This window comes from Sesamum indicum, linkage group LG8 (genome assembly GCF_000512975.1).
Source record: "Sesamum indicum cultivar Zhongzhi No. 13 linkage group LG8, S_indicum_v1.0, whole genome shotgun sequence".
Classification (NCBI taxonomy): Eukaryota; Viridiplantae; Streptophyta; class Magnoliopsida; order Lamiales; family Pedaliaceae; genus Sesamum; species Sesamum indicum.
Genome location: NC_026152.1, coordinates 13,655,996 through 13,669,148, shown reverse-complemented (window position 1 = coordinate 13,669,148; position 13,153 = coordinate 13,655,996). Strand labels below are relative to the sequence as shown.

The following is a 13,153-nucleotide window of genomic DNA, read 5'->3' as shown; positions in this document are numbered from 1 at the left end:
AAATTATCCAACTATCATTATTAATTATTATTATCTTTAGATTAATTCATGAAAATTATCAAATTTTAACATAAATTTATAATTAGTAAAATAGATTACATATTATCTATCTTGGTATAAATACATACTCACATATAAACATAAAAAATATAAGTTAATTGTTGAAAATTCTTAATTTATAAAAGTAGAAGAAATTACAATTTGATATTAAAATATGAAAATAAAAATTTCATATCGAATACATCAAGTAATTATTTTATAAAAGAATTATCAAAATTTATTAAATCATTGATTAAGCTTATTTTTATATAGATAATAAATAACATAAATAAAAATACTATATTGTATTATTATAGAAAATTAAAAGGTCGGATAGTAATTAATAATTCTAATATATAATGAATATTGAATATAAATTTGATGTAATATTGAACATATAGAAAATATTCAAAAGAACTTAAAAATAAATTATAAATACATATATATAAATATTTTTTAAAAAATAGTGAAAACAAACAATAGAGCTTAAACCGAGCTCCAAATCTAGCCAATTTGCGAAGTTCTCGAACAGGCCCGACTCAACTTGCACCCCTACTCTGAAAATCCCATAAATCAACTAACCGTTTCTCCACTAATAAAAAAGTGATGATACAAATTTTGGATGTATCTATACTATTAATAAAGCGTGAGAAACCTTTCTTGTTTTGTCACAAATATATAATTTTAATAAAATGTATAATTATTATTTTTTATATTTTGCACAAATTGAATATAACAATAGTGGACAAAAAACGGTAGCAATCAATTTTAGTGGGCCGGGCTACAAATAGTGAAGGTGACATAAGCCCATTGTTTTGTTCTTGGGCTGGATTCTTGTGGTTGAGCTTAGTGGGCCAGGACTACATTGGGCCTTCATAAGAGCCCGGTGGAATACGTTAAACAACCTATTTGTTTATATTTTCATTTTTAATTTTTCAACAAAAGATATACTCTATTTTTTGTTTTATGTTTAGGCATTTTTCGAGACAAGATAAAATATACTTAATTTTTGCTTTTTTTTCTGCACCTTATTTGTGTGTCTTATTTTATTTTTCAACTTTCTATATATAATACATACATAATATATGTATATATATAATATAAAAAGGACATGATTTGACAATAAACAGTAATTTTTGTCTAGAAAAAATACAACATCAAACATACAATATTTATATATAAAAGTATATATAAGAGATATGATTTGATAATAAATAGTGATTTCTGTCTCCCAAATCCCAATACAAACATACACCATTTATTTTAAAATATTTTAAATTATCTCAAATCACAAATCCAAACATACTATTTATCTCCAACACACATTTATTTTTTTTTTCTCTCTTTATCTCCAAAACACTCAAAACACAAATCCAAACACTATGGTATATTTTTAATTTTGTAAATCGTTGTGATATAAGTTGTCTTTTTTTATTCCTCTATGACTTTAAAAAGGTTGATAATCCATTTTCGGTACTTCTTATTAATAGCGAATTAGTACATAAAAAGAGAACCAAATTCTACAAAATAACGTATCGATCAGCGTTGGAAACTGAAAGCTGATCGAGTCATTGCTGGACAGAGTTTGGCTTTTCTTGGCCTTCGTCTTCTCTAAGTGAGGGTTAAATGTTTCGTGGGCGGCTTTTGTAAAAATCGGATAAGACGAGCATTGAAAATAGGACAATACAAAGGTTTTCCGGAGAATGAATGATGTAAGACATTAATTACACTACTGTCGACATATCTAAAGTTATATAAAATTCCAGGGACATTTCGGATGTTGGCAATGCAATTTCATTTTTTTTTTTTTTTTGAGATTTTTGGAAGTAAAAAAACAAATTCACCACATAGCCTGACCAAAACTAGAATCCACATTCCATTAGGCGGATTCTAAAAAGTCGAAAATCCAAACCCATATCGTGCTAGCTCAATTAATCTTGAACTAGTTGAAAAATAAGCAAATAATTCACTAAGCCAGATTGGACAGCATATCAAACCTAATCTACTGTAACCAATATATAATTGGTGGGCAGGGGCAAAGAGACAGACAGAGATAGAGAGAGGTCTGTGAATGACAGCGCACGTGGGAAAAAAAATTGGTCGGAGGCTTGATCCTTTAATTAGTGGATTTGAATGGGGGATGGGGAAGCTGACTCCATTTGACTCCTATTTTGTTCTTTTTCTTTCCCAGCTCACTTCCACCACCACACGTCCCTCTCCCCCTCCCACTCTCCCTCCAAAAACTATACTACACATTTAAATTAATTATAAAATAAACATAATATATTTATTATCAAATTGATTTTGTTAATAAGAATAGTAAATTATGTAATAAACATGTTATTTTTATTGTATGATTCATTGGACTGTTTTAGATATAATTTGAATAAAATAATTCTCCTTTTTAATTGTTTCTATCCCTCTAACTTTTTCAATCACTTATGTATCTATGTTCATATAAAAAGAAAAAATATTTTGAACTCAAAAATTATGATTTGTGATATCACTGTATCAATTTTTTTGTTGTCTTTGACAATACCCTGATTTTATTGTTTTAAGTTGTGTTTGTTTACATATTTTAAATTTTAAAGATTAAAAAATTATTTATTATATGCACACAGAAATACTGTGTCACCAAGACTAGTTCATCAAAAATCAATTAGTTTTTTCCTAAAAATAGGTGGACGACCAATCTAAACATGATGTTTGAACTGGTGTACGAAGAACAAATCCGTGGATCCATAAGATTGTTGCAGAATATAATTTACTAAAATTGCTGATGAGAAATTTTTTTGACTTGTATATAATTACTGAAGTATGGATTGATCGAATCCGAACCCTAAAAAATCTGCCTACAATTAACATCCAATCATGTATGTTACAGTGCTGCTGCTGATTTCTTCTTCCTGGTTTTCTTCTTCTGGTGGCTGCTCTTCTTTTCTGCGATGGTGTCGAGCTTCGGTTTCCAGTGGTGGCGCCGCCCCACCAGCTGCTCGTACTCTTTCCGAAGCTGTGGGGTGCTGCATACTCTGATTATTTTCTGGGCCGCCGCCGCCTCTACTTCTTCTTCTTCTTGGTGTTGGACGATCATCTCATCGGTGACCTTGATTCTCAGGCTTCCCGACGGGGTTTTCTCCACCTCGAACGGCGGCCGCCCCGCGAAAGCGGATCGGCACCGGATGAAGGTGGTGAATGAGAGGGCGGACTGGAAGAAATTGGCCGGGAGGAGGAAGTAGTTGTGGCCCGGCTGGAGGCGGTCGTGGTGGGAGAGGGCGGGGGTTTTCTGGCCGATGTAGAAGCAGTCGGAGCGGCAGACCATGTGCTTCGGGAACTCCTCCATTAGCTCCCAAGCTTTGATGGGTCGGTCGTAGATCTTGACCCCGCCGTCGGACTTTACAAGCTTGATTATGGCCGCTTTGGGGCGGCGGCGGGCGCCATTGGTGTCATCCTCCGGCGGGATATGCACGCAGGAGATGCGGTGGAAGCAGCGAGGAAACGGGGCCGTCATCATCTGATTAATCTTGCTGCTCATTCCCATCAATCTCATCAACTTGAATTCAAGAAACAGGTAATATGTATAGAATGAGAGAGAGAGAGGAAAAAAACATAGATATGGAGAAAGATTACATGTAAGAAGAATTGTAAGTAGTAGATAATGTATAAGAAATGAGAGAGGTTGGTATTAATTAATAATATTAATAATGAGAAAAGGAGTGTGGGGGTGTAGTCGTACGGTCAATGATAAAGAAAGGATGAGGTTGTTCTAGTTCTAGTAATAATAATAAGTTAAAGAATTGTTCTAAGTTCAAAAAGAGAGGCTTTACTTTGACTAATAGTAGTTTTTGTTTTTTTGGTTGTGTTGAAGGCCCCATTTCTGGGCCCTCCTTACCAAGATTCTCTTTGCTTCACTTCAATTTGCATTCCCGCCCACACAAATTCTTCATAACTTATAGTCTAGAAGTTGGTTGTTACAGTATCGCTTTGGTCCACTCATGTGGGTTTCTTTTTTATGTGCTATGCCATTGTTTTGCAACTCAATTTGTTTTTATAGCTTTTTCTATACTTAATAGCACAATAATATTTTTATCTTTTCTCCTACTTTTATTTTCTTGTGTTCCACCTTTTTTTTTTTTAATCTCATAAAGATTTTTGATTTATGATTTATTATGTGTGCGCGCGCGCGAATGCTTGTCTGATATGGCGGAGCATTGGCTAACATGTCCTACTCACCAGCGAACATGTTGAAGATGTGCTCGTGGAATAATATTATATTTAACGTATGTGATAATATTATATTACTTATGTACTCAAGGCTATTTTTTTTTTTTTTTAGTCTATGTGAGCTTTACTGTATTTTGGTGTTCTAGTGCAGTGCGATCTTGAAAGTTGTATTTATGTGGTTGATGCATTTGTGGTTTATCTTTTGTGTTTGTTCATTTTGTTAGAATTGATGGCTACCCGCCTAGTTCGAACTTTTCTAGATTATATTTTTTAAGGGTTAAATGCAAATTACTTCCCTATATTATGCGAAATGGGCAAATTATCTTTTTGTGGAAAAAAAAAAAATAAATTACCCCATATGAAAAGAAAAATAGAGCAATTTCACCTCTCACACGAGTTTGTGTAATTCACGATTTTTTTTTATTTTTAATTATAAAATTATATTTATAGCCTTATTTAATAACCATTGGATCTGACTTGAATCTAAAATTCAAATTGAACTAGTAAATCTACGGCCCAAATTTTGATTTATTTTAATCCATGGTTAATATTTAAACAATATAAGTGAATATATATAAAAATATATATGATATAAAATTAATAATTAAAAAAATATAGATCTACGGTGTTCAAGACAAAGACAAGTTGCTGAAATAATAATATACTAAAGTTTAATTTGTGATTATATTGCTAATTTTGAAATGAGTAAATTTCGGAGGAAGATTTTGAGGTGTTGATTCCAAAAAAAAAATCTTCAAATCGTAGTCAATATTTTTAAATTTATAGCATGAAATTATGTTGAAAAACACTGAGATTGCATTATGAAAATCAAATCAATTAAGGAGGAGATCAAAGGCCTTTGAAGTTGTCAAGTTAAGTCAATGGAACATATTGTTCAAAGGAATCAAAGAACTGGAACCGAGATTTGTATCCATTGTAAGGAAAATTCTTGCAATTTTTGCATACACGCCATTTGTATTATAGTCACAACCAAGTAGATGTTTGATGTTAAAATGAATGATACTGATACTGATTGCTCAGTTTCAATTATTTCTATTGTCAATAAATGAAACATTTAGATCATTTGATAATTTTTTTAGACTGATGCTCATAACAACAAACTTAACTGTTTTTCTTACACATTGCAATAAAATGTCTATGAACTTGTTCCCCTATGTGGCCCAGCAACCTCTACTCTGGTACGGAGACCGATGTTACCCTCAAAAGAATCATTGCCGCATTCGTTGTTTAAGTTAGCCATTTTCACGTCTTAAACTCAATATTTCTACACCATGTTCGAATAGCATTATCTTATTTTAAAAAATTGTCTGAGTATTTTAAAAATATCAAAAGATTAATATAAAAAACAGAAACTAAACACTCTAATACTTAAATCAGTAAAAAAATTTAAAAAACTAGAGAAAAAATACTAAGTAAGATTAAAAACGGACGAGCCCATGTGAAATAAACTAATGAGAGTGAATATTACATAGAAATTCGTGTGTTGGGGTTGAAGTAAAGTTGGAATGCTAGTTGAAAATAAGTTAAAAATGAGTTAAAAATGAGTCGACTCTGTTGACTTACCCAATCTCCTATTTATAGAACCAGGATGAGAAAAATAGGGAGGTTGTTAAGGGTGGTTAAGATATCTCTAGATTTCTTGGTATGTCTACTTTCTCGTAATATGGTTGGTCCAGCTATATGTCGCGTCATCCATAGCCTACAACAACAGATTCAGAATCTCCCACATCAACAAAGAAATAGCTAAAAATAGGAAAAGTTCTAACCTAGCATCTTTATCCAACGGGCTACAATTTTCATGTTTATCCCTGTTGGCATGCACTTGTCAGTGACATGTCATCTGAAGTGTAGAATGTGGCAAACATGACTGCCGGGCTGAATAGGCCATGAATGCGCTGAACTTCAACCTGAATTAATTATTATCTCACCGAGAAGCTAACAATAATATTAGACTGGTTAGGTTTGTTGCTTCATGTCAGTACAAAATTGGTTAAGCTTGATTTATGAAGTTGATTTGGATTGAAACTACAACTTGAAAAGAGGATATCCCAAGTAACAAAACCACAGGTCGGCAAAATTTGTTTTGAACTATCTTAAAAATGTCAACCTTATCTATCACAATATCTTATTTAATTTATCGTAAATACTTTTTATCTAATTTTATAAATAAAAATATAAAATTAATAAAAAATAAAAATTTTATTACACATGTTAATATGCAGTTGGTATAAGTTTTTTATATCTACATTGACTCTAGACATTAAAATCGAGTTCAAAATTTCAAATCAAATTCAATTTCAAATTTCACATTTAATGTATGTGAGGTGGAGATAGAAGCTAAAGTCCAGCGCCTACAGGTAAAGGCAGTAGGGTAGGGCCAAGAAGTTAGGCCGAGTTTGTTTATTTGCCGACTCCGGAAAAATTAAACAGCCAAGAAACGTGCAGCTACTAGAAGTTTACAACTGAAATATTCATTAAATTATTGGATATATTACATTTGTCCATTTCAAAATTTAATATAATTACGAATATCCAATTATTTATAAGATTATAAGTGCCCTATTAAATTAGAATTAATTTTTAAAAATATTTAAAAAAATTATGAGTGGTTAAAATAAGTAATTCATAAGACGTAATAGTTCGTAAAAATATTTTAATTTTTTTAAAATATATAATAAAATTATAATTCATATTTCAAAAGGCATTTTGGTAATAATTCAAATTGGATCGAGACCTGATGGAGGCTAATAGAATTAGTTGATTGTTCGAGAGGAATTAAAATTAGAAGAATTTGTAATTTACAAACAATGATGAGTTATTTATAATTATATCAATCCTTATAGAAGGCGGTTGTAATTTACCCTAAATTATTCAAAATTTAATTTAAAATTATTCAATAAAAATTCATTTCAATTTAATTTTTTACTTTAATAAATTGAATTTAAACTTTTATTATTTGATAAAATTTTAAACATAGGTTCAAAATCGATTCGGTTATTAACAAAATCAATAAGATATGGGGTAAATTACAACTAGATTTCTTGAGGTTACATAATTATGAATACTTTGAAATATTGCAAGTATCTCCTTCAAATGAAAAATAATTATGTAACTCCTAAACGATGAAGTGGATATTACCATTTTGCTCTTGTTGATTTATTTAAAAAAAGTATTTGAAAAAATATATAAAAAAAATTGAGGGTGAATAAAATAAATATTTTATAGGAAATATTAGTTTATAAAAATATTTGAAAATTATAAAATATATATAAAATTATAATTTATAAAAAAAGAGGTTCTTTTGGTCAAGTTTACCATCAAAATTGAATGGAAATCTTACGTATACTAATGGAATGTGTTTGTAGTTAGATGGACTTTAAAATTAGAGAATATTTATAATTTTTCAAATAACAAAGAGATATTTATAATTATGCAAAATCTTAAAAGAAGTGGTTGTAATTTTTCAACTCAATAGTAACTCAACCGAGCTAAAATAATAAATCGTTCGACCAATTCAATTTTGTTTACAATTATAAAATGTGGGATCAATATTTATTAAAGTCTATATATGATATGGAAAATTATATAGTACAAACAAAAAATAAAGCATTATAAAACTTTCCAATTTCCACCAATTAAAAAATTCAAATCATGATTTAGAATTTTATGCATTTCAACGTCGAAAATTCAAGTGAAATCCTATTTCAATATGTTAGAAACTCCAAAGATTTCATTCTCTTCAAATTCTTAAGAGTTTGTTCAATGGATGTTTGGTTGAATTTATAAACTTTTAAATTCCAGTTTGTTACAATGGATGTCTTGTTGTTTGATATAAAAATCAGAGAATTATATTAGAAATTTGTGCTCCAAACTCTTATGTTAAATTAGTTTATTTAATTTAGGGTTAATCATACGCAATTATGCTATAAAAATATAAAATTATACTTTTGTCAAAAGTTTTTGAAACTATACTTACACTTCTTCTGCAAATTCTTCATTTATAACTATACCACATCTCGTTATGATTTTGGACAAAAAAGTTAACCTCAACCAAACAAAATGTATATATATATATAAAATTTTAATTTTCCACCTTATTCAGCAATCTGTATAATCATTGATAATATGACTAATTTTTTCATTCATCGCCCACTATATTTTCAATATTTTTCCTCAAAGCCCAAAGATAAGGTAGTGACCCCTCATCGAGGCAGTCCAATAAGTTAAAACCTACTGACCCACGAGCAAGGTAGCAAAGCTAGAACTCGCATTGGCCCTGCTAACCTAGCATACCCAACAAATGAGTCCAATATAGCACGTCGAGTCATCATATAGCAGGGATGATATATCATACAGGTTGTTGACACCTTAAATCACGTTATTGTACAAAATCTTGATTAACACCAAGAGACTAAGCTGAAATTAACTCTTTAGTCAGTAAGTAACTAATACTCGGTATACTCAGACAAAGTCGGCAAGACTCGATCAAATAGTCATATCTTTGTCTATATAACTCCAAATCCTAAAATTCTTTTTATGTTGTGTAGCTAACATGTTCAACTATCCAACGGTATTGGATTCACCCCAACTTCCTTCCAGATCCTGCTCTACGAACTTCTATAAATTGAAGCATTGTACAGTCATTTTGGTAACACAAGTTATCACAGTCACACTCTCCCTCTCTTGGTTTTAGACTATTTTCAGCATATTTTTTACACTGCACACGATTTTCATCACTTCAATATTACTTTTAGTCATTATTCTCACTTTAGTTCAAGTTTTCCGTTTATTTTTTTAGTAAACTCTTACTGACTTAAGCATCAAAGTGTTAATCTTTATTTTGCAGGTTAGTCACCATTAATCTTAGAATTTTTTGAAAGATCCTTCCATTCTTGTGTGCAATTGGATCAAGGCACGCATCAATATATATTACATTTACCTTCTTACAAGTATAAAAAGATAATTTTATCAATAAATTATACAGAGCATTGAATGGAAATTAAAATTGAAAATTTATATAGGATGCCAGCATTTTTTGTTCAAATTTTAACAAAATAATTATAGTTGTAAACAGAAAATTCTCGTAAAGGGTGCAACTTTAATATCTATTTTTTGTAGAAAAGTTATAATTTTAGAGGGAGTTTAAGTGTAATTAGTCCTTTAACATGTAACTATTTTTTTTTTCTATTTTGATTTTCACATGAGAAATCTGTGTATATCTCTTTTAATTATTATTTACTAACGGAACTTTTAACGGGCAAATAACGGAAGGGAGTTGTTTCGTGATAACTTTAGGGGCTATATAGAAATATTTCATAATTAGAGGGTCTGTAGCACAATTTCCCCATTGAAAACGAATGAAAAATCCTCATTGGCTCCGCCAGGGATACACGGCACTGCACTCCAACACGCACAATCGCGCACTGATCGGAACAAGACTAGAAGAGGGAAGCAGGACAATGGGAATGGCGGGCAGCCGGTGGGCGGCAGCGGTGGCGGTGGTTGCATTGGCCGGAGCGGTGATTATGAGGAACCAACTGGGGAAGCAACTTGGATGGGATAATGGGAAGAACTCCGACGTGATGCAGTGGCTGAGAGGGATGTCCGATCGTTTGGGGTTTTGGGCGATTCCCGCCTACGTCGCAGTCCACACAGTCACTCTTGCGCTGTGCTTGCCGTACGCCGTTTTCTTTGAGGCCGGCGCTTCTCTGCTCTTTGGATTCTTGCCGGCCCTCTTGTGTGTCTTCTCGGCCAAGGTCCTCGGAGCCTCCCTCTCCTTCTGGATCGGCAGGCAACTCCCCTATCTCTTTTCACCAATATAATTCGAATTTATTTTTGTGGGCTTTATTTATTTTCATCAGTCTTTTAGTACTTGACAAAATTTAAAATCTCTGTTCCGATTGCTATAAGTTATGGATTTGCTTTTCCTTTCCTGGAACTTTTAGGTGCTGAAAAATTGTAAATGATCTTCAAATTGACCAAAACAGCTAAGTTTGGCTAGTTGGTGTTCTTGTGGTTAATCGGCCCTTCAGCCCTTTCAGAACATTTAATAAAAATCTGAGGAAAGAAAAGTAGTTTCCTTTTGCGTATTAGCTGTGAACAAATTCACCAGTATATTTCAAGTATCCAATCCCACCGGCTAGTCTTTTCTGCACCATTTGTGGCAGTTCTTGGATTTAAACTTGACTCGTGAGTTTGAGAGTTGTTCGATTATGGAAATCCCGCAAGTTATGTTGCTATTCTACTACCGTTCTATTATCATTGATGTTATGTTATCTGTCTAATCTTGCAACAGAGCAGTACACAGAATATCCACTTGCTATGTTTGAGAGAAGCCGATGATTTACATTTGATCATAAGGATAAGCGTCATTTGATCTTATTTGTAGGCTAGGACTTCTTTTCTAATGATGTTCAATTTGCAAGGATCATTCACAAACTTGTTAGGAAATGATAACATACAACTTTTACTTGAACCTGAGGTTTAAGATGTATACAAACAGTTACAGAAGAGTTTATGGTTATTGGGAGGTAACCAAAATATCACATAATTGAACAGAAAATTTCTCTAAATACTCTCTGTTAGAATGTATCACATCAATTTGTGTTCCTTGCTGTCCAGTGATAGCACGACCAACTGTATAACTGCTACTCGTTTGGTGCATGCTGATCCCAGTCTTTGAAGAATGCCTCTTTCTTTTTCTGTGTTCATTGAATTTGATGACTTGGAACATATGTGCTATACCCTTGAAAAAAGTAATGAATTTCTTAACTTGATATGTTACTATCTTCTCTACATTCCTTCACTGTTTACTTCCACTAGCATTCTCTTTCTGTTGAAGTTTATTAATGAGAACATGCTCTGCTTGGATTTGGTTGTGCCCTTACTTGACCAAGGAGCCCTGGTGCCAAGATACTTCTTCAGCACTTTGGTCAACTTTTGAAAGGGAAATAATGTAAAATTTGTAGTTTCTAGAAGCTCGGCCTTATCAATCAAGGAAGTTATGAATTCAAGTCCTACGGAACTGAGTAACAGGAACTAGAGTTTGTTAGTATCAGCCTACGTTCTTGGTAACCTAGTAAGCCATGGTCTCCTGCTTACACGGAAGAAATTAATATATCCGCAAGATTTCACTTGAAGTTGATAAATGGCTTTACATCAAGCTATGATTTCACTTGTTTATCAGATGTACTTTTCCTGAACTCTCCAAGTTTGATTTTCTCGCTCTTTTAGTGGGACAGAGCATGACAAAATTTACAATTTTCCCTTTAACAAGTTCCTTTAGATGAATTTCATACTGTTCTGTCTCCTAGAATTGCATGTTCTGTTATTATCTTCATAATAATTTCTGTGGAATTAGTCTACAGTTAAATTGATAGTTCGGATATTTTATGGTCTTTAGCATCTTAACTGTTAACTATTTGCGGAGCATGTCATTTCCTTTCTGATTACTGGTTTTTGTTTTATGAATTTCAAGTGATACTGCTGTTCTCTTTGTTCTATCTTTCTCTTCCTTCACTGTTGTATTTTTCCAAGTGAGATTATTACTTTGGTGCTTAGCTTTCTACTTTTTCAGCTGTTTGGAATAGATTATCTTTTTTCTCTTTGCCTGTCTTCTCATGCTTTCTATTTTGTGTTTTCCTTACTTTATCTGGTTCCCCATGTGGATTCTTCTGTGACACCTTCTACCTCAGTAGATTGAAAGAACATAAGAACGTAAAGTTAAGTAGCAGAGGCTGCTGAAAATATATTTTACTCCAATTGATGCCTTTTCTCATTACTTGAAGTCGCCCCTTCTGTAAATCTATCTTACTTATGTGGGTGCATGTGCGCGACGAGAATTCCCACCAATCTCACTACATTTCTGTTTTTATGACAGGCTTGTCTTCAGAAGTTCTGGCTCTGCTGCTCAATGGGTGAAGAAAAATAAGTACTTTCACCTGCTATCAAGGGGGGTCGAGCGAGATGGTTGGAAATTCGTTCTGCTTGCTCGCTTCTCACCTGTACCGTCCTACGTCATAAATTATGCATTGGCTGCTACAAATGTTGGGTTTCTTGTGGACTTCTTACTTCCAACAGTAATTGGCTGCCTACCAATGATCTTGCAAAACACTTCAATTGGCAGCCTTGCCAGTGCTGCTGTAGCTTCAGCATCTGGCTCCCAGAGATCTCAGGTTTGGTCATATGTCTTTCCCCTTCTTGGGATCTCATCCAGTATTCTTATCTCTCTGAGGATCAAAAAGTATTCCACTGATATCGCATTTTCTGATGATTCTTCAAATGGCCTCATAAATGAACCCGTTGATGCCAAGCAACCAACCCAAAAGCTGTCAAGTGGGAAAAGAAACAAGGGGCGGAAGAAAAACTAAAAATTAACTGAAATTCCTAATTTCTTGTGAGTTATGGTCAATTTTTTCATCACCATTCTCTATATTGTCATGATTTTCTGCCTCTCTTTCCATGACATTTTCATATACACGATGAATCTGTACTGGACAATGAGGCAATAGGAGATTAGACTCAAAAGTGTATTGTTCGAAGAAACGGGCGATGTAGCTGTGGGACATTCTTCTTCTGTTTTATCCCTTTTCTTTTATCAATCGTACACTTAGATCCCAATGTTCATTGCTTCTGGAATGAGTAGCATATCTGAAGGGATTGTTCATTGTCTGGGCTTAGTTGCTTGGCAGAAGTTTTCAGCGAATAGTCTTTAAGTGAGTAGTGGAAATTGAAAAGGTATAAGGACTAATTTGTTTAATTCAAGTTTAGTACTTAGATTTGGGGATTGGGGACATTATTAGTCTTTGGAGGAAGGGAGCCCGACATCCTAAGGGGTGTTTGTAAGGTGCTGGGTTGTGTTTGTACACACACT

The 13,153-nt window shown here is 32.9% G+C and overlaps 2 protein-coding genes across 2 annotated transcripts; one reads left to right on the top strand and one right to left on the bottom strand.

The window, feature by feature from the left end:
* Positions 2,787-3,992, bottom strand: LOC105168502. Its single transcript, XM_011088606.2, has one exon. It carries the CDS (start codon positions 3,584-3,586, stop codon positions 2,918-2,920), a length of 669 nt encoding a protein of 222 aa, XP_011086908.1. The 5' UTR covers positions 3,587-3,992; the 3' UTR covers positions 2,787-2,917.
* Positions 9,641-12,946, top strand: LOC105168501. The gene is made up of 2 exons (XM_011088605.2): positions 9,641-10,072; positions 12,161-12,946. Exons 1-2 carry the CDS (start codon positions 9,741-9,743, stop codon positions 12,648-12,650), a joined length of 822 nt encoding a protein of 273 aa, XP_011086907.2. The 5' UTR covers positions 9,641-9,740; the 3' UTR covers positions 12,651-12,946.